The sequence below is a fragment of the Felis catus genome, chromosome C1 (genome assembly GCF_018350175.1).
Source record: "Felis catus isolate Fca126 chromosome C1, F.catus_Fca126_mat1.0, whole genome shotgun sequence".
Taxonomy (NCBI): domain Eukaryota; kingdom Metazoa; phylum Chordata; class Mammalia; order Carnivora; family Felidae; genus Felis; species Felis catus.
The window spans coordinates 48,924,367-48,946,684 of NC_058375.1; the positions used below are offsets into that span (position 1 = coordinate 48,924,367).

Consider the following 22,318-nt stretch of genomic DNA (forward strand, 5'->3'; position numbering starts at 1 on the left):
CTGCTTCTTTCCCAGAGGAGACAATGCCCTCTTCAGTTACTGAGGCTCCATCCAGAGCGTTGCTTCCTAATGGGAACTGGAGAACAGGCAGCCATTCAAATTCTAACTGGAGCCTAGAAGGATGGTTCCTTTTGATTGGAAAAAAAAAAAAAAAAGTCATGAGTCAGCCGCTTAGGAAAATGCCTCACTGATGATATTAGTACATAGAAGCAATTTCATCTGTCTGGGAAGCGCATTTTCAAGAGGCAAGATTGACAGGGCAGAAAGGACAGAATGTTAATGAAGCTGTCAGAGGGGATGATAGTGTTGTTTCAGTTCTTGGCAGCAGAGGGAGCTGTTGTTTCCTAATCCCGAAATAGCTACTTGGCAGGAAGGTGACATCATGGAGTCTGAGGGAATCTTGGCTTCTTGTTGGCTGTCATAGAGTTCCACGATTTACTTAGGAAAATTGCATTTGGGTAGCTCTTCGCCCTCACCAGGAAGAACCAGTGGGCAAAGGATGGTTAGTCACAGTATTAGCTAGCGCTCTGCCTAAAATTTGCTACGAGTCAGTCAGTGTTCTCAGTACTTCATGTATATTAACTCATTAAATTCTCACAATAGCAATATGAGGTAAGTCATAATATTTCTAAGCCCATTTGGGGATGAGGAAACTGAGGCAGTCAGGTTTTGTGATTTCTCCAAGGTTACACGGCCGATAATTGTCTGTACGCTTAGCTATTAATAACAAGTTGCATTTGTGCTTTTGATTTTATTTGATCTTACCAACAACCTCTATGAGGTAGGTACATTTTATTACCATTATTTTATTAGTGGAGAATCTGAAGCCAAGGGGGAGAGAGACAGAGACAGAGAATAAGGGAGAATGATCTTTGCAGACTTTGGACTTGGAGTGTTCAAGACAGTTTCAGTGCTAATATTCTAGGCTTCCTATCATTGGCCAATAACACAGAAAAAGAGTTGGAGATCAGGACTCAGTTCCAAGCCTGACTTATTCTTATTGCTGCATTGATTTCCACACACCTCCCTCCTCTGTGCAGTGCTATGTGGGAGTGAGGTATCACAAGATGCAGAAGCCTAATCTCTGAGCTGTAGATGCCTGGACTACATTGATGTCTCCCATATTTGAGTTTCTCAGCCCCTGGATCTAGAAATATAGGATGTGATGTTATCTCTCTCATTTGGTAGCCTGGTGACTTTGACCTTTGGTTTCTCTAATCCATCTGGGGAAGTGTGTTTTCAAGAGGCAAGGTAGAAAGACAGAAGAAACAAAAATATCATTTTCACCACTCACTACATGAGACAGGGAGAAGGCAAGTCCTTGGCCCCTCTGAGGTTTACTTTCAGTAAGATGGGTATTTGGACCACACAATAGTGACTCTTAGGGTCAAAGGTCTCTCTTAGGGTTGACATTCATTCTATGAAACCACAAGTTTATGTAAAGCCTCAAGTCTATTATTAAATCTTCATATGACGGCAGGAGACCTCAACCCAAAGGAACGACTCTAATGCAAGATTCTTCACCTTGGCACTATTGATGTTTTGGGTTGGATAATACCTTGTTGTCTGTGTGTGTGGGAGGTGTCCTGTGTATTGTAGGAGCAGCATCTCTGGCCTCTGCTCATGGGATTCCAGTAGCACCATCACCTCCTTGAGTTGAGTTGGTAGTACCACAACCAAGATACAACCCCTAATAGTAGAAATGTACATACTGCGGTAGACCAGGAGGACAGATACTTTAGGTTGATGATGATGATGATGATGATGATAGGTAGATAGATAGATAACGTTTTTATCGCTGGCTACTATGTCCCACGCCCTGTCTTACACAGTCACACGTGTAAGTCACATCCTCTTTTCATCTTCACAGCCGCCCTATGAGTTTGGTAGTGTTAAACCTGTTTTATTGAAGAGGAAACTGAGGCACAGAGAAATTAAATAACTTGATCAAGGTCACATAAAGCTCATAAATAGTGAGCTGAGACTGTATACTTCAGTGATAACACCATCTGATCTCCTCACGGTAGTCCTGATGGCAAGACTTAATGTGTGGGCCACAGACTGGTGTTGGCCCATGGACTGTTTGCTTAAATCTGTGTTGGAGTAAATCAACTGCATCACTAAGCACACCATTTAGTTCGGCTAATATTCTTTTGTAGCCAGACTTTCTCAGTGAAAGAAGCACTGCATAGATGCATAGATTTGTACAATGATACAGGCTCCTTATCTTGTTACAGGCAAACATTTTGTTTGCAAGCAGGCACCAAAATGAAAATGTTATCTAATATTTGCACAGAACTTTACCACTGACACACTGTGCTCCCTTCTATAATCTTACATACTCCTGATAGATGTGCCTTTCCAGACCCTATGAGGTTCACTGAAGAGGCAACATAGGGTAGACTCACTTTCTAGTTGAGGAGACTGAGGGTCATAAAATTAAGTGATTTGTTCTTGCTATTAAGATAAGTTGGGGGTCCAAAATATAAGTCCAAGTTTCCTAATTCATAGTTCACTGTTGTAAGTTCTCAGATAGGACTGTATTCTGATCATATCAGTAAGTGGCTCTCTTCCTCCCTCCAGCTCCATTGTCATTGTAAGGACATAGAAATAGATTACCTTTCTTTCACAGGATGCTCTTCTATTATAAGATGACAGGGTTATCAAAAGAAACAAAATCATAATTCTTTGGTCACTGTACTTCCCATTCAAAAAGTCGGAATCTGGGGTGTTGTAGAGAGAGCCTGGGTTTTGGACTCGGTCCTAGCTGCCTTATTTACAAATGTGATTTTAGGTAAGATTTTAAGCCTCTCTGACCCTCGGTTCCCTCATGTGTCATATGGGCAAAATCACATTTGCTTGTTGGATTGTTGCAATGGTCAAATTACGTGTATGCAGTGTGTACAGTGCCTACAAGGTCAAGTGCATGGTGGGAGCTAAGTCAATGTGACTTTTCTCTCCTTCCTTTTATCTAGCATTTACTTTTTGATCCACTTCCAGATCTCTAAAACTGTCTACTACGATAGTAACTAATAACAGTGGAAACTAATCTTTATCACTAATGCACAACCCATCTGGGAGAAAACCATTCCTTCTTAAATCAGGACTAATCAATGGGGCCTCAAGACCCAGCTCCGTCCTACCACGAGCTTGTAGGAACAGATGGAAAATGGGCTGGGCAGATGGAAAAACTCCATTTTCCAACAGGAATTATTTATTTGTGAAGTTGGAACCCCTTGGAATGAATATTTTGAATTAGGAGGATGAAATATTGTAAGATTCACAACAGGGCCATGAAATTAACTAATGCACTGTGACTACCAGCCTCACTGTGAGGCAGGGAGTAGGAATAATAATGGGGCCTTCAAAAAATGGTTCAAACACATAAATTATTTACTTGTGTGTGCGTCAGTGTCAATGACTCCCTTGAAGCTGTTCTGCCGATGGCGTTATCCTTCATGTCCTTCCTAAGAAAGGCTGTTCTTATGGCAAGGTCCTTTGCCTTGTGATCAGATTATTGTAGAACATGAATATTATAAAATACATGGCTATCATTTTATGAGGCCTGTGTAGTGTTAGACCCTGTATGTGGGGTTTTCCATACCTTATATAGCCTTGATAATGATCCTGAGAAGTAGGTACCTTAAAGCCTGCTATTTTACAGATGAAGAACCATAAATTCCATGAGGTTCGAGGTTTCCTGCCTCTGTTCTTGTGTCTCAGAGCTTTCCCCCCATAGCCGCTGAACAATCGAGACGTTCATCCGACCACACCACACCCCTTTGTGCTTCGTGTGGAATCTTGGCCGGGCATCAAGAGCCTTGAAGACCTGATTTTATCTTCTCCAGCTTTGCCTCCTCTGCTTTCACCTGGAGCATCGTGCTTCACGTATATGTAACCACAGCTCCCGGAACGGAGGGTGGGGTCCTGTCTCGGGGGTTTTGCTCATCTTGCTGGGCCTACCTGGCAGACTCAGCCCTGCCACCCAGGTACCCCACTCCCATCCCTGTTTTAGACGGTTGCTTCTCCTTTGCCAGGACTTGGCTCAGTCCTGAAGGTTCTAGGAAGCCTTCCCTGACCACAGCTGGGTCCCATCACTGGGCTGAGCTGTGTGTGCCCCTGGGTATGCTGTGGCCGAGTACTCCTGGCTTTTCTCTCGCACAGCACTTGCACTCTGTTGTGCTCAGCTGCTTTAGTGTCTGCCTTTGCTTAACAGACGATCAGTCCTGCCTCCCTCATCTCTGCATGCCCGGTACCCTGCACGGCTCTAAGCACAGTGGGGTGTTTGTTTTTGTTGAACTGATGAATGAATAAATGAACGGATGGATGGATAAGAATGACAAATGATTCCTGCCAAAGCGTCCATGTGGTATGTCTGTGGTTTTCGTGATGGCCTCAGACCGACAAATCGCTACGTTATCCATATAGGAATAAGTCACTAATGCCTCACCAGGATCCCAGAGAGGGGTGAGGGAGACCATAGCATTGGCTGAGTGGTGTTCTCAGAGTGAGAAGGATTGAGTGGGGAGAGAGGTAAATGGGAGTGGACTTTCATTTTTTGATCCACTAAGTACCAGGATGAGAAGCTACTGACAGGGCAATTCCAGACAGCGATCAGTATTAGAAGGAAGGAAAGAAGGAAGGAAGGAAGAAAGGAAGAAAGGAAGGAAGGAAGGAAGGAAGGAAGGAAGGAAGGAAGGAAGGAAGGAAGTCCAAGTTAGTGGTATTTGGGCAAGGGCATTTCCTAGGAAGTCTAGGAATTTGGGAAATTCACTCAAACTGTTTACTGAGGCCTGCCCATTGTACTTGCTCAGCAAATACTTGTTAAATAAAAAAGAGAGAACTATACAGGTCTGAGTTCCTCTTTTCCCTCCTTAGACACAAGAGACCCAGGGGAATTAGAAGCCCAGAAGGAAGCCCTCCTCCAGGGTGGAGGTCTTCGTAGGTCTTGGAGCTGGGAAGGTCTGTGTTAAATTTTGACTCTACCATTCTTTTGCTGAGCCTCTGAGCCTCTGAGTATCAGCTCTTCACTCCTAAGTGGAAGTAATCCCCACCTCCTAAGGCTGTCATGAGTATTGGGTGAGATTATAGTACCTGGCTCATAGCGTGTATCAGTACTGATAGTTTCCTTCCCCTTCCTCTGGGTTCACTGAACCTTGGCAGGACACAAATCCCAAGCCCTCCCAGTGTGTGGGAACAGTTTCTTGCACCCTGCCAATCTTGCTCTTGGGATGGGGGCACACTTACTGCTGGCAAGTGGATAATAAGCCAGGATAATGGCAGGTCTGGCAAGGAGTGGCCACTAAGAGCTGTGTAAGGGAAGGCAAGTTCTTATCTCTGTCTCCAACTCCTCTTCCACATTTAGCAAAACTACAGAATTTCTCTGAATCTCAGCATCTTCATCTGCAAAATGCTCACCATTCTTCTTGAATTTCCCTCCATCCCTGGCTGATTCTTGTATTTTTTCCCCTCAGGATAGAGGGTTTATCTGGAAACATGCCTTAGACACTGCACAGGACATCACAGTTGACCTGGTCAGAAATCATTTGCTCCAGGAGGTGGGGGAATAATGAACCCCAAATATGTCTTCCAAGGGCAGGGTGTGGACTGGATCTCAGGCTCTGGAAGCTCCCACTGTGTGTAGGACTTTGTTTTAGGTCTGCTTGAGAAATAACGGGCATCTGATTAGACCAGGCCTTCTGGACCACAGGTCAACTAAGGAAACTAAGGGAAATGTTGATGTAATTACAAGTGTGATGATGGTTACAAAAGAGCAGAGGAGAGTAATTCAGTTTAGGGATAGGGATGCCTTCTCTCACCTTTTCTGCCATTGGGATAAGGTGGCCAAGACCTGGCAAACCTTGACATGTTTCATAACCCAGATATTCTGTCATTCTGTTGTTCTATACTGGAAAGGAGCTACTCACCTTTACCATCACTGACACATTTTCATCCATCTCTAGTGATTCTGAGGACAGAAAGCTACTGAATTAGAAAGAAGCCTACTTTACGGGGTGCCTGGGTGGCTCAGTTGGCTAAGCATCCGACTTCAACTCAGGTCATGATCTCACAGTTCCTGAGTTCAAGCCCTGCATTGGGCTCTGTGCTGACAGCTCAGAGCCTGGAGCCTGCTCGGATTCTGTGTCTCCCTCTCTCTCTGCCCTTCCCCTGCTCACACTCTGCCTGTCTCTCTCTCTCTCTCTCAAGAATAAGTAAACATTAAAAAAAATAAAAAGTAGAAGAAAGCAGCCTACTTTTTTGTTTATCAGTTCTGATTGTTAGCATGTCTTTTCCCGGGTTGAGTCAAATCCATCTATCTATAACTTGCCCAATTCCTCACTCTACTTCTGGACCCAAAGGGGAACAGAACATCTCTCTTACCTGCCTTTCTGTTTCTTTGCTCTCTCTGCCACATGCTGAATATGAGGGCAGGTGGTTCCATGGTTGAGTAAGGAATAAGAAATGTTGCTAACCGAGGGCAGCTGGTGGGGATATTCCGAGATTGAGATGGCTTATATGGGATGGGCTGTTTATTCAGAGGTACACACATTGGAAAGTAAAAATGGAGAGTGTAAGTCAGTGTATGATTATGGAAAGTTTTTAAAAAATATTTTAATGTTTATTTATTTTTTGAGAGAGAGAGAGAAACAGAGCACTAATGGGGGAGGGGCAGAGAGAGAAGGACGCACAGAATCTGAAGCAGGATCCAGGTTCCAAGCTGTCAGCACAGAGTCTGATGTGGGGCTCAAACTCATGGACTGCAAGATCATGACCTGAGCTGAAGTCAGATTCTTAACCGACTGAGCCACCCAGGCACCCCTGGGAAGTTTTGTAAGTAAGGGCACCTTCCTGAGCTCTCTCCCCAACTCGAATCAGGTCTGGAAGAGAGATTCTTTCTTTCTATCTTTCCCTTTTTTGTTTGTTTTTGGGTTTGTTTTTAAATCCCTGATGCCTAGAAGAGCCAGGCACAGGATTAGTGCAGGTGTTGTTGCATTGACTGATCAAACTTTACATCCTCTTTGGCCACAAGGGAGGGTAGAAAGGAGCCTAGAGTGGAGACCAATTTTAGATGAACAAATTGGAACTTTCTGGAGCAGGAATTGTCTTAGAGATGAAAAGTAGTGAGGTCCACATCCCTGGAGGTGTTCAAACATAAGGAGTCTGAAAGAAACTCTGCTCAGAGACAACATGAGAATGTTGAGAAATAGTTTTGCTGGTTGGAATCTTCCAGCAATTGGCCTATTGATCAGTACTTTGGAATTCCAGTGAGACAGGACCTTGGTAGGGGTTCCCTCATGGAACTGTTCAAGATTGTATGGGAGAGCAGGATGTGTGTTTTGAGCAAGGGCTTGGTACAAGGCACCAACTGTTCTCCAACAGCTAAGTCTTCGTCAGAGCTCAATCTGCTTGTGGATTTGTCTGGAATGCATTTCCAGCGGCACCATCTGTTTGGAATTGTCCTACCATCTGACCATTTATTCTCCATCAACTCCCCTCCTCTGGGCACTCTCACTGCCAGTTAAGAGTCTACCCATTGCCCAACCTGGATAAACTGAGTCCGAGGAGAGACTGGACAGCAGACAGGGGAGGAGGAGGGAGACCTTCCAATGTATTGGCATTCAGGGCCATGCTGTGTCTAGGAAGTCCCCACCAAGCCTTCGCACAGAACCTGGAGAGAAAGCATGTGGCTGAGCCAGAGCCATATTGTGCTCCAGGCAGTCTGATGGCTCCACAAATAATATTGATGCCTTTTGTTTGGAAACTCTTTGTGGAGGTTTCCCATTTCCCAACAAGCCATGCTAAATGCTGGGCCTCCCCCAAGCCACTGCCTTTTGCATGGTCCCACAGCTAACTGTGCAGGCAGATGAGGGGCCCTGAATGCTAATGAGAGGAGTGGCTGGCATTCCTGAGGCCCCCCAGCTCTGGGAACCCCGGCCTTTGTTGCTAAGGAGCGTTGGAACTGTAGCTGAGAGGCTCTAACGAAGGGGGAGGCAAGGAGAGAAAGAGAAGAAAGGCCAGCATTTGTTTGCAGAGCTTCACAGTTCTCTGGCCAGCTCCAAAGCCGTCCAGTTGCTGATCCCAATTAGAATATCAAACCCCGTATTGTTTCTCTTAACGATCTTGGGAAATTCCTCTGAAGAGTCAGCTAGCACTTAGCAAACTCTTTGGATTGCGTGATCTATACAGTTGTGTTTCTGCTTGTGTGAACACAGGATGCCAAGAGTCCTGAAAACACCCTTCATTTCAGTCCCCAAAAGGCAGTGATGAAGCTGGCAGAGCTGGAAGAGGGCAGAAAGCCCCAGGGCTTCAAACGTTTCATGCGGGGGCTCCATTCTACAAACGTTTTCCAGGTGCCCACCTGGGGGTGAATCTGGGTTCTGTGCTGGAGACGAAGGTGAGGAAGACCTTAGCCCTTTCTGGAAGTGACCTCCAGACTTGCTGGGGAGACAGACCACACATACTAGAGAAAATTCGCTCTAATGGTGACCTGCAAGGCACTGTTGGGCTTGAAGTTGTGCACTGGATTCTAATCCTGACTCAGTCACTCACTAGCTGTTGGTCCTTAGGAAAGCACCTTTTACCACCATGAGTCTCAGTTTCTTATCTGCACAATGGGCATAGTACTAATGCCAGCATAGTTAGGTTACTATGAGGAGTCAGGGCAGGTGGAAGAATCAAGAATAAGAATGTGTAGGGCACGGTCTCTGCCTTCCAGGACCACACAATCAAGGAGCCACCTGTTGGCTTGGAAGTGGTCTGTACTTGGAAAAGGAATTTAATGGTTTGGTCCATTGAATGGGGTAAATGGAAATACTGTATAAGAATAAGATAGGAAACCAGTTTTCCCTTACGGAGCATGTCTATGTGACAGATACAGAGCTGGGCAATTTGTACCATTATCTCCTTTAACATGAATGACTCTGTGAGGGAGATAGTGAATTGCTCAGGGTCACACATCTGTGAAGGAATCTGTCCAACTGGTGAGATTCAGCTTCTATCGTGTCTTCAGTGACCCATTTTAGAAGCTAAGGCTTTCAGACAGTTGGGGCAGATACAGTTGACCTAGAGTCTCTCCAGGGCATACTGGAGTTTAACCAGGCCACTGCACACAGACACCCATGTAGAAAAGGTTCTGCTAGAGAAAGCTGGTCAAGACCACAGACAGCAGAGTTTCTCTACCCAGGGTTAGAAGTTCACAGTCACGGGGAGTATACAAAACATCACTGACCTTAAGGGGGAAAAAAGAGAGAAAGGTAACAGATTTTCCATAAGTAAACCATGGGGAAGTCCTAGCACAGAGGTCAAACCAATATTCTAACACATAATGACCTCATAGCATTTTCCTGTTTGTGTTCAATGGTTTGCCTCATGGCAAGGCCTCATTTGACATCTGCTGTCACACTGTCACCTTGATATCTTAACTTTTCTCTATGAATTGAGTTGAATTTTGCTTCTTTTAATGTTTACTCCGAGAAAACCTAGTGAGTATTTGCTTTTGCAAAGTGGAAGTCTTGCAAATTCGCGCACGTGCGCACACACACACCTTGGGGTAAAGTAGTGGACAATTCCAGACAAGAGATGGTCCAGAAACAATTGTCCCCTGGTTCTAGAAGGCAGATCTGTCTCAAAATTTGTTTTTGCTATAGGGGTAATGTTATGTCCCTGTGTCATGTCACAGAGTCGGTTGTTCAAGCATCCTGATGCTCAGCAGCTAAGGGAAGGGACGTAAGAAAGGTCCATCTCTGCTACGTGCAAGGAACTGTCCAAATGACATGACTCTCAGCGTTTATAACACTTCTGTGAAACACTCAGTGTTTTTATTATTCCTGTCTTACAGTTGAAGGAACTGAAGCTCAAGGAGATTAAAAACTTTCTAAAGCTACCACCTACTAAGTGACGGAGATGGATTTTGGCTGATTTAAAGCCTATTCTTTTTCTGCTCTCTATTGAAGGGTGGGTAGTGGCGGTGGGGTGATTGTGGATCCAGATCTGGCCATTGCTACCCACTTATAGAAGTTCCGTCAGTGAGCTCTACAGGAGTACAAGGTATGCACATAGCCCTGGGGCACCTTTCTGCTGCATTCCAGGTCCACGGAGTCCCCTCCAGCTGTGTGAGTTGCTGGGTGCTGAGGCTATTCCTGAGGAGCTAGTCTAGATGTCACACACAAAGAATTGGGTAGGGCAGGATCACTGCTCTTCAGGACCCCGCGATTGAGTCTAATAATCCTGCCCTCATGTTTAGGGCCTCCCTTCATCCAGCCCTCTCTCCAGTTCATTTCCCCACAGAGATGTAGAGTGGAAAGGGCATTCTTAGTGTTCTCCAGAAGGCTCTATCCCTCTGGCCAATTATCAACAGGCAAGCAGTCTCAATAACTCTTCTACCCTTTACTTCTTTGAGCCTCTCTCTCTTCATCTGTGAAATGGAGTTGTAAAACCTGCCATATTGAGTTGTCAGTGATGGATGAAACAAAATATTTCCAGGTCCCAGCACACATTAGCTGCCCAACGTATACTGAATTGTCTGATCTAATATTCTAACTTTCCCTATTTGGCATTTTGGTAGTCTGAGAAAGCCATGTTTGTTTGCTTACTTCTCTGACCTAAAAGGCTAGTGGGTCCAAGGGTTCTAGAATGTTAGAGAGGTGGTCCAGTCTGCTTTAAGAGGCATTTTTGGAGGTTACTCAAGGATTATAAAAACTAAAGCAGGCTCACACTTGAAGCCCTTAGAGATCATTTATGTTAGTGAATCAAAACTATTTTATTCTTAAGATCTTGTTTGTAAGACTTTATGAGACATTCCACCCCCCCCCCCCCCCGTATAAAACGGATAAAAAGGGATACTCAGGGATCTTTTTTACTTTTCCCCTTGACCTAACTCCTGCATCCTGTCTCCTGCACAGTTTTGAAAAACAGAATCCAGGTCACGCAACGTTAATGATGGTTCTGGGAACACATTTGTCTCTGAAGTCCTAGGCTAGCATTCCTTCGGTGAGCTCATGCTACCTGTGTGGTGTGATGTGTGTGTGTGTGTTCTGGGGGAGGTGCAAAGTTAGAAGAACTATGGGGACTGGTGGAAACTTTTGCTTGATTTTCCTGCCAGAGGGAGCAAAGAAGATGTTACTTAGTTCAGAACCCTTTGTCACTCATTGAAACTTCTATCCTATACTCTGGGAAAAGGACAGTGTAACAGCATCTACTTTTGTACTAGAGAAAATATCTCACTTGTTCAGAAAACCTTGCTTGGAATTCTGCTCCTACCCTTAGTATTAACATATTGTTAATAATTTTATTTTTCTTATAATGTGGAAATCCTTCCTAGAACAGTGACTAGAGGCGGATCACACATCCAAAAATGATATAGTTAGGTCTCTTATGTGACAGGCATTTGAGGGAATTGACAACAATGTCTACCATATTTTTTACTCTATGGAATTGCAGGGTTTGCAAAAGCAAAGTTTCCTCAGCAAGGTAGAAAAAAAAATCGTGTAATGTTCATAAGGAGCTTTATTGGAATAAAAGGGGGTTTTAAGAAATTGGGTTCTTGCCACCTCAGGAGAGGAAACCTGGTTTTCTCGGGTCACTCTGAGCTGCCTATCAGGGAGTATCATAGCTAGAAATGAAGCCCAAGTCCAAAGCATCTTCAGTTGCTGCATCGGCCTTGACTCTGTGACAGTGTCTCCACCACTATGCATGGGCTGGGGAGAAACACGTGTCTGGGTAGAAAGGAAGAAAAAGGAAACATCTGTTCTCACAATATGGGTTTGTTATCATAGCTCCTTTAAGTACTGGAGTGTTGGCTCCAAGAGCATATTTTCTCCTGCACGGAATCTCCTCAAGGCTTGGTCGATTTTCCGAGGGCTCAGGGACAGGTTGTAAATGAGATTGTAGTTGTGAATGAGGCGTCTGGCCCGTTCCTTTTCCAGGACTCCTGCGATTGGGTTGGGTGGGTGGTAGGTTTTGAAAAGAAGAAAGAAAAAACGAAAAAGAGAAAACAAATCTATTAGCTCAAATGACTTCCGTGTAAAAACAAAATGCTAATATTTTGACACTTTAGGCTTCCTAAAGCAATTTAAGCTTGTTCTTTGGGGCCATAACACTTTAAAAGCCAATTTTTAAAACAGGTGGAGTGCCTGCGAAAATCGATTTCTAATTTTTCTGGTTTATTTTTATCTTATGGAAGTAGCCAAACACGTTCCTAAACAGGCAGGTTTCAAACAGCCCATTTTGATGCTTTTCTGGAAATGTATTTGCTGTGACTCCCTCCAGCTTGCTGTGTGATTACAGGTAAAGCATCACGTTTCTCAAGGCTCAGAGTCTAAATCTGTATAGTTGAGATGGTAGTGCTTATCATCACAGGATGTGCTCTGGTACTTACGTGTTATATGTATCAATGCCAAGGTGCTTTCCATGTTAAGGGTAGGTGGACGTTGGTGGTTGCAGAGAGGAGTTTTAAAGGTAGAACAGAGCATCAGCAAAGATCAAGAACTCACTTATGAGCTCCTAATTGTGAGCTCATATATGTCAGATACAGATATGCGCTTGGGAATATAGAAGATTTAGAGAAGTGACCTTTTTACCTCAGGGAGATCCAGTTGAGACAGTCAGATATGCAAAAAATTAACTAGAATGCAACAATAACAATAATCACACACAAGCACGCGCGCACGCACACACACACACACACACACACACACCATTTATCATGTTTCAGGCACGCCTCCAAACATTTTACCAGTAGCAATTCATTTAATGCTCACAACAGCCCATTTTACAGAAGAAGAAACTGAGGCATAGAGATGGTAAGTCACTTGCCCAGGGTTGCTTAAAACCATGCATTTAACCACTACACTACATTATAGAGTAAGGAAGAAGAGATTATTTTAAGTGAGGCTCAGATTGTTTCCTAAATATGTTCCTTGAATTTGGGGGATCTACACCACTGGTGTCAGGAAAAGCTTTTAAATATCTTTTATAGGGATTAAAGATGCATCTCATGCATGTTGTTCTTCTATTCTTCTCTACTGGTGTGGGCTGTGGTAGCGATTGTGGATTCTTCCTCAAAGAGGCCAGAGATGGTCCCTGGGTCATGTTGTAAACATCACTACCAGCCCATTAGAGTTTGTGTCTGCTGGATACCTGTCATCTCTGTTGAAGCTGCCAAGTAGTATTCATATGTATTTTTTTAATGTTTATTATTTTTAAGAGAGAAAGAGAGCATGAGCAGGCGAGGGACAGAGACGGGTGGGAGGGACACAAAATCCAAAGCAGGCTTCAGGCTCTGAGCTGTCAGCACAGAGCCCGACATGGGGCTCGAACTCATGGACCTCAAGATCATGACCTGAGCCGAAGTCTGACTCTGAACCCACTGAGCCACCCAGGCGCCCCAAGTATTATTTATATTTAAATGAGCAAAGACCACTGAGCATGATGCTTTCCTCTGAACCGCTCCCTGATGGCTCTTCTTAGCAGTGGACAATAGACAGGTCCTAATGTGATTTATTCTATTCATTCTGTTTGGTTCTGTCCTGTCCTGTCCCATCCTCTCTCCGTTTGTTTATTGTCTATCTCTTCTATTAGAATGTTGATCTTGGCAGAAATAATTTTGAGTTGGCCAATTGCATCTTTGCAGTTCTCTGGATTGGGTGGCTGTTCTTGGTCTGGTCTAGGTTGGATCCCTCAAGACATTTCCTCATATTCTGCCTCTGGAATTATTAGTCATGGACTTTGGAATAAGTGTCTGGCCGGGGAAGGTATTTTAACTTTTTGAGCCTCAGTTTCCTCAACTTTAAAATAGGGATAATTAAATTGTGTAAAAACCAGTAAAATAATGAAAGCTTAGAACGGTGCCCAGAACTATTAATCACTCATTAATGCAAGAATTATAAGATGATTATAATAGTTATATCATCAACATTATTTGAAATATATAAGAATGTATCTTAATAAAAAAATTTTAAAAATACACAATTTAGTTTATATTTTAATCACAAATTAAAAGTAATGTTAAGGGGTGCCTGGGTGGCTCAGTCGGTTAAGCGTCTGACTTCAGCTCAGGTCATGATCTCACAGTTCGTGAGTTCAAGCCCCGCGTTGGGCCCTGTGCTGACAGCTCGGAGCCTGGAACCTGCTTCGGATTCTGAGTCTCCCTCTCTCTCTGCCCCTCCCCTGCTCATGCTCTGTCTCTCTCACTCTCAAAAACGAGTAAATGTTAAAAAAAATTTTTTTTAAAGTAATGTTAAAAAATACATCTAGAAATCACCACTGGTGTGCATGGGGACATTTTCTGCTATCTTCTGAGCTTTACCATTGGTAGAAGATTCCTAGTGTCAAACAAGAGTCCATTGACTGGAATTTGTATCTGTCTAATTTACTGTCATTAGGGGATGCCTAGGACAGCTGCATAAAATAACCCTTACAATCTATCTTAGGGTTGAAAACCTGTTCTTGTCCCACCAGAACCAAAATAAAAGAAATAATAAGACTTCCTTTAACATCTACTTTATTCTACAGTTGACAAAGAACTCTCAAATGTAATTTGATCCTTTCTCAAATCTGGGGAGGTATGTTTTATTATTTTATTTTTTTTAATCTTTAAAAATCATTATTTATTTCTGAGAGAGAAATAGAGTGTGAGCAGGAGAGGAGCAGAGAGAGAGGGAGACACAGAATCCAAAGCAGGCTCCAGGTCCCGAGCTGTCAGCACAGAGCCCGACGCAGGGCTCAAACTCACGAACTGTGAGATCATGACCTGAGGTGAAGTCGGACGGTCAACCGACTGAGCCACCCAGGCGTCCCGAGGTATGTTTTATTATTAACAGTCTTAGTTTATAGATAAAGAAACAGGCTCAGAGGATATATATATATATATATGTATATATATATATATATATACATATATATATATACATATATATATACATATATATATACATATATATATACACACACACATACACATACTGGCTTTCAGGGCGCAGCAATTAGTAAAATCTGGAGTTGAATCTAAGTCTTCTGGTAAAAACAAACAAAGAAACAACCAACAAAGCAACAAGCAAAACCTCATGTTCTTTCTGGTGTGTCATGGGAGTTTAGTGTAGTGGGAAGTCCAATAGAACTGGGTTTGAATTATGGCTCAACTCCCCACTGGCTATTCTTTTACCACTTTGAGGTTGGCTTTTTCCTCCGCAAATAAGGACATTAATGCCTTCAGCATGTGGTTGATGTGAGGAGTTAGTGATTCAGTGCGTGCAAAGTCCAGACTCATGCAAAGAATGTCCTTGAGGTCTCTCATTGCATTCTGCCTCCTTGAACGTGAAAACGTTTTCTATCTAGCCTTCAGTTCATTGGGAAAATTCCAAATCTACCATTCACTCAAACATTTATCCCTACCACCCTTTTTTCTTTAGAAAACACGACCAGTTATTCACAGTCATTTCTTATTCTTCCTCTTCAAGGATATTTTCTTGACAACCCCTGTTAGAAAATAAGCACAAAGTAGGTTCCCAGAAACACTAATTTGATGATGGATGGTCTGTCTTCACCCTGAATGAAGAACACCCTGGCCTACATATTTCCTTGCACATAATAAAGAACACTGATTCATCAATAGGCAAAGTAGGTATCATCTGCTCAGTGTCTAGATTGAGGCTGTGGTGGTCAGCTAAATACTGTGGTTAATAAACCAATGAAATGACCTCAGTTAATCCTCTTTCCTCATTAAAGATAGTTTTAGATGTTCCCAGATCAGGCTGACACATTCCCTGGCTGACAAGGAACTAATGAATTTCATAGAAACAGAGAAAACAGGCATAAATAGTGAAGAGGCCATGAGAGAGGCATTTCAAATCTGCTGGAGTCTGCCTCCAAAGTCAACAAAACTCTGTTTTTCCTCAGAAGAGTTCAGAAGTATGAGAAAGGTCCCAGCCATTGGGGAGTCTTTTAGCAACCGAGTTTATGATCCATCATCCATCACTGCAACTTAGCATTTGTTTCTTTAGAAATGTCTTCTCTCTCCACCTGATGTTTTTTTGTTTGTTTATTTTTGTTTGTAACCCCATCACCACTCTAGTTATGAATACCTAGGCTCATGATTATTTCAGTAATGGCTTTTTTTAAAAAATGTATTTTTATTTATTTTGAGAGAGAGATAGAGAGCAAGCAGGGGAGGGGCAGAGAGAGAGGGAGACAGAATCCCAAGCAGGCTCCACACTGTCAGCACAGAGCCCAATGCGGGACTTGAACTCACCGACCATGAGATCATGACCTGAGCTGAAGTCAAGAGCTTAACTAGCTGAGCCACCCAGGCACCCTTTCAGTAGCCTTTTAATCTCCTTTTCTCCAATATCATTTATAAATTATCCATCTTAGCTTTTCTTGTGCTCTGCTCTGGTTGAACATTTGGTGGACACTGGGTAGAGGATTATCCTAGGACTTGGGATTCACAGTAGGGTTTCAACTTCACTATCCAATCCAATAGAAATCTTCTAAGCTTTGTGGAAGATGGTTTCAACTCAGAGCATCCTCCCCAGTTATCTAAAGCTTCTCTCTCTGGGAGGCTCACTCAAGCTCTCTCTTCCATGGAACCCTCTCTGAATACTCAGCTCACATTAGATGATGAGCTTCTTTTCATCTCTTCTCTCTTTTCCTTGGACTCTAACTCTTGTGTCTTCAATTATGATGCTTTACTATATGTTGTCCTTGAAAATGTTTGTTTTTCAGCATTTAACTATTCTTAGTCTTGGTGTCAGACCTAAAATCTCCTTGAGGCCAGAGACCATGTCTTTTTTTTTTAATGTTTATTTATTTTTGAGAGAGAGAGAGACAGAGACAGAGAGAGAGAGAGAGAGATTGGCAGGCTGGAGGAAGAGCAGAGAAAGACGGAGACACAGAATCAGAAGCAGGCTCCAGGTTCTGAGCTGTCAGCACAGAGCCTGATGCAGGGCTAGAACTCAAAAACTGTGAGATCGTAACCTAAACTGAAGTTGGCCACTTAACCTACTGAGCCACTGAGTTGCCCCCAGATACCGTGTCTTATCCTTTCTGGTTTTCCTTCTGGTCCAGCCTCTAACAAAGTGCTGGGCTGATAACACGTTTAATAAATGATTTTCTAATTCAGCTAGATTAGTTTTTCATTAATTTTTTTTCTCCCCCTCTCTTTGGTAGAATTCTTTGAAGTCCTTGGGTATTATATGGTAATTACACTTTATGTGGTCTAGAGTTAAGTGATTTGGAAATTCAAAACAAAATGAAACAAGAACACACAGTGAATGAAAATACACGCATGGCTACTGTTACACGATTACTTCTAGAGAGTACTAATGCATCTGCCATTTCTTTTGTTGAGATATAATTGACATATACCATTGTATAAGTTTAATTTTTTGAACGTTTGTTTATTTTTGAGACAGAGAGAGACAGAGCATGAACGGCGGAGGAGCAGAGAGAGAGGGAGGCACAGAATCTGAGCTCCAGGCTCTGAGGTGTTAGCACAGAGCCTGACGCGGGGCTCAAACTCACGGACTGCGAGATCATGACCTGAGCTGAAGTCGGACGTTTAACTGACTGAGCCACCCAGGCACCCCTACCATTGTATAAGTTTAAAGTGTACAATATGATGATGTGATACATGTATCTATTGGGAAATATTTACCACCTTAAAGTCAGTTAACGTATCCTTTATCACACACAATTACCATTTTATTGTGGTTGTTACTGTGGTGGTGAGCATATTAAAGCTCTACTCTCACAGCAACTCTCAAGTATACAACACAGCATTGTTAGCTAGGGTCCTCATGCAGAACATCAAATCCTTGGAACTCATTCATCTTATAACTCAAAGTGTGTACCCTTTGATCAACATCTCCCATTTTGCCTGGTAACCACCGTTCTGCTCTCTACTTCTCTGAGCTCCATATCTTTTTTTTTTTTAATTTTTTTTAACGTTTGTTCATTTTTGAAAAAAAATTTTTTTTATCAATGTTTTTTATTTATTTTTGGGACAGAGAGAGACAGAGCATGAACGGGGGAGGGGCAGAGAGAGAGGGAGACACAGAATCGGAAACAGTCTCCAGGATCCGAGCCATCAGCCCAGAGCCTGACGCGGGGCTCGAACTCACGGACCGCGAGATCGTGACCTGGCTAAAGTCGGACGCTTAACCGACTGCGCCACCCAGGCGCCCCAACGTTTGTTCATTTTTGAGAGAGACAGAGTATGAGCAGGGAAGGGGCAGAGAGAGAGGGAGACACAGGATCTGAAGCAGGCTCCAGGCTCCGAGGTGTCAGCACAGAGCCCGATGCAGGGCTCAAACTCACAAACTGTGAGATCATGACCTGAGCTGATGTCGGACGCTCAACCGACTGAGCCACCCAGGCGCCCCTGAGCTCCATATCTTTAGGCTCCACATATAATATGCTAACTCATCATGAACACAGAATGTAATTAAGTACAATGATTTCAGTCCAGGTGCTTTTCTATCTGCTCCCTCTTTTCCATTCTCCAGGCTTCTGACCTTGACCTGGCCTTCATTTTCACTAGGACATTGCAATAGCCTCCTTTCTCCTTTCCCTGCTTTTAGTTTCTCCTCAAATCTGCACGTAGCCATTGAGGGTCTTTCTGAGATACGACTTCATCATACCAGTTCTCTGCTTAGAAACTCTCAGTGCTATTCATTCCCTTTGATCTAAATCCAAATTCCTTGGTCTGGCGTCTAAGATCTTCTTGGAGCTAGAATCTTATATTTTCTACCTTTATCATGTAACATTCTTCTTAATAGCCCTTGTCTTTTTTCCAACCCAAACTTCTGACACTGAGCTTCACATATAACGCTTTGCTTGGGTAACTCGCACTTTTGCCAGAAAAGTCTATTTCATTCCTTTGTACGTAAACTGTGCTTTATCCTTAACGGTTAATTTCACACTAGCATTACCTTCCCGGATCACCTCACTAGGAAGGAATTTGCCTTTCTCTGAATGCTGACACAGCACACTGTAATGGTATTTATCACCTTCCATCTTGGATTTATTTATGTATTTATATTCATTTATTTGTTCCCTCAAAAAAAAAAAAAAGTTGAATAAGGGTGCCTGGGTGGCTCAGTTGGTTAAGTGTCCGGCTTCAGCTCATGTCATGATCTTGCATTTTGCGGGGTTTGAGCCCCTCGTCGGGCTCTGTGCTGACAGCTCAAAGCCTGGACCCTGCTTCAGATTCTGTGTCTCCCTCTCTCTGCCCCTTCCCCACTCATGCTCTGTCTCTCAAAAATAAATAAACATTTAAAAAAATTAAAAAGTTGAATAGAATTATGCAAGGTACTAGAGCTAAAAAAGGAATATAGTCTACTGGTGATATTGTAGTAAGTCTCCAGATAAAAAAAATACAATATATCAAACAGGATAATGGTTGTTAAAGAAGTCTAGGAGGCCAGATAAAGGTTGGCCTAGATCTTTCTTGGGGAAATCCCGGGAGTCTCAGAGGAGTAAAGCCTGAGTTCTAACATAAAACATGTTTAGGCATGAGCTAGCCAGGCGGACAAGATGAGGAGTTGGCAGTAGGTAAGGTAGGAAGAAGAGAGGTGGACAGCTCAGACTGGGCATAGGGTTAGAAAAAGAGCAGCCACAGGGGAAAGCATAGCGTGTTTGAGGAAGACAAGTTCTTCATTATGACAGGGTAGGATATGCTGAGAGAATAATGAGTTGAAGGAGAAGAGACTGGTCAGGTGGACAGAACCAGCTTTTGCCTTGCTAAGGAGTTTGGAGTTCAGCCTGCCAGTGGGCACGCTGAAGGTTTCAGTCAGGAGTTTACAAGATTGGATTATGGGTTGGACTCCAGGAGTTGATGGAGGAGGATCAAAGACACAAGAAACTGTAAGCAAACTGGTGGGTGATTCACGTCTGATTCTGATTCATCTTTGTATTTCCTGCTGGTGATCCCAGTGCCAGTGCACGTGGTTTCTATGCAAACTGTACTTGGTAAGAAGTGAGAGAGAAGGAGGTGTCCACTTCCAGACTAGAACACAAATAGAAAGGTGTATCCACTGTAAGCGTCCCACTTCACCTGTATTAGTCAGGTCACACAGGTAGAGGGCATTTTCCAGCTTCCTGAACCTGTCAGTCCATGTCTCATATTCTTCAGGCTCGTTCTTCATCATTGGAGTCACGAAAGGCTGTGAGATTGGCCTGACCTTCAAAGCTTTCAGGGGATCTTTGGGGGCTGAAGTCTGGTTGTAGCTCCTCTTCTGGAATTTTCTACCAAAACAACACAGGCATCTCACTGGCAATACATTCACCACAAAGAGCTCCTCCAGTCTCTTGGCCAAAGATGAGGCCACACAGCTAGCAAGATTTATTGCAAGGTCTGGCTTTGTAAAGCTAGAGGATGTGTTTCAAATCCTCAGTGCCATAGGACCATATCTGCCAATTCTTGCTGGATATAAACTACTATGTTGAGTGCGTGTGTGTGTGTGTATGTTTTAAGAGAAGAGTGAAATCATGACTTTCATTCAGTTTACATTTCTGATTTACGCAAAACAAAGGTTTTTGTAACTGAGACATTTCATGACATCCTACTCTATTTTATACTAGCGGGGTTACACGAGGGGATGGGCTTCAGGCAATGCTTATAATTTCTTGGTGGGAAAACTTCTGCGTCATGAGTGTGAGATTCTTGATGAAAAGTGATTGAAACCACACTGATATGATCTTAGGCTCCTGGGCTCATTTTAACAAAGCATAAATCACCTCTGCGATCTGTCTGTCCTATTCATTTAAGAAAGGAAGCAGCAGCCCAGGGAATAGAAGTGACTTACTAAGATCAGACAGTCAACGGTAGACACAAAACTAGGAGGAGGGTGCAGAGGTCATGTCCAGCTCATTGTGGTGTTCTAACCCCGCGCCCTGCACAAAATAGAGATGCCTTTAGAACAGGTAGACAAATGAGTCCCCGCCATGCCATGTAAGACATTGTGTCACTTATCATGAAGAGAGAGAGTGGGCATCTATTGTTTCATCTGATCAACCCCACTTTTCCAGGAATTGCCCATCTTGTCTATCTACATGGTTGTGGAGAGAATTACCATGTATCTACATGCATGGTGCAGGACGAGGCATCTAATGCAAAATGGGCCAATAAACACACTTTCCAGTGACTGGGGAACTATTTGTGAGAGCTAAAGACAGAGGGATAGAAAAACAGAGTCATTCCGTGTGGGAGGTAGGAACTACAGCAGATTTTCCACTCAGTGTATTGGAAATGCAAAAAAGATGGTCTGTTGAGAAAGACAGATAAATGGATAGTTAGACAGAAGGATAGATAGACAGAGGGTAGGAAGTTGATGGCAGAGAGAAGAGAAAAAAATAGAGGAAGACATGATGTCCAAGTCCCTGAATTGGGCACACTGTTACAGTTCTATCCTTAGGCAGCATAATATGCTTGTTTACCCTTCCAGTATATTTCGTTGTTAGAGTTGGTTCTATTAATTGCAATCCAAATAATCTCAACTAATTTGCCATAGAATCATTCCTCTACCTTTGGTATAATATCTGTGCTTCCCCCAATTTTCAAGTATCTGAATTTCTCCAGTTTTGTACCTTTGTCTCAAACTTCTCATATACAAGTCGTGAAAATCCCAAAGCTCTAAAAAATAAAAATTGCAGTAAGGAACCAAGTTTTGAGTTTGTTAACAAACATGGATTAAGCTGCTGCTGGGGAATATGAAGAATTGGTTTGTTTGAAATAATAGAATGCTATATGAAATTGAACCCATATGGATGACCAGCAACCAGCAAATTTTAAGAGATTAATATAAAAGAATTCCTCTTTGATATATATATATATATATATATATATATATATATATATATATATATATTTCTGACCGGTGCTCATTTCTCTTCAGAAAGCTCTGAGTGCCTGGTGGAGCCACGGAGAGGAAGGGGGTGAGGGAGGAAAGGGGAGAGGGGACCGCAGGAATCCAGGCTGGCGCCTCGCAGGAGGAAGATGGCAGAGGGCTAAGCGGTAGCCACTGCCCGATAAAATCAGTGTTAAGAAACAGCTGAAAGTTTTCATGAAGTAAATAAACAGGACTCTACTTTTTAGAGCCTTGGACCACTTTAGAAATCTGATGAACACTTTAGATAATCTACCCAGCTAAAGGCACACATGCATAGAGTTTGGTGGATGATTGTAGAGAATTCAAAGAGGTCATTGGATCTGAGAAACTGGTTTAAAATAACTTTGTATTTCTTCAGATAGTTCAACAGTCTCTTGACCACTAAAGGCAGGGAAAGGGGGGATTTGTATGGACCCGAATTAGGCTCAACCCAA

General features: G+C 43.1%; 1 protein-coding gene across 1 annotated transcript in view; it reads right to left on the minus strand.

Annotated features, from left to right (window-relative positions):
• Window positions 1-11,487: 11,487 nt before the first annotated feature.
• CC1H1orf87 (chromosome C1 C1orf87 homolog) overlaps window positions 11,488-22,318 on the minus strand; it is an 80,200-nt gene continuing 69,369 nt past the window's right edge. The window contains 3 exon segments of the mRNA XM_045035929.1: window positions 11,488-11,929; window positions 20,051-20,202; window positions 20,204-20,241. Of these exon segments, the coding sequence (XP_044891864.1) occupies window positions 11,769-11,929; window positions 20,051-20,202; window positions 20,204-20,241 (351 nt within the window). The 3' untranslated portion in view covers window positions 11,488-11,768.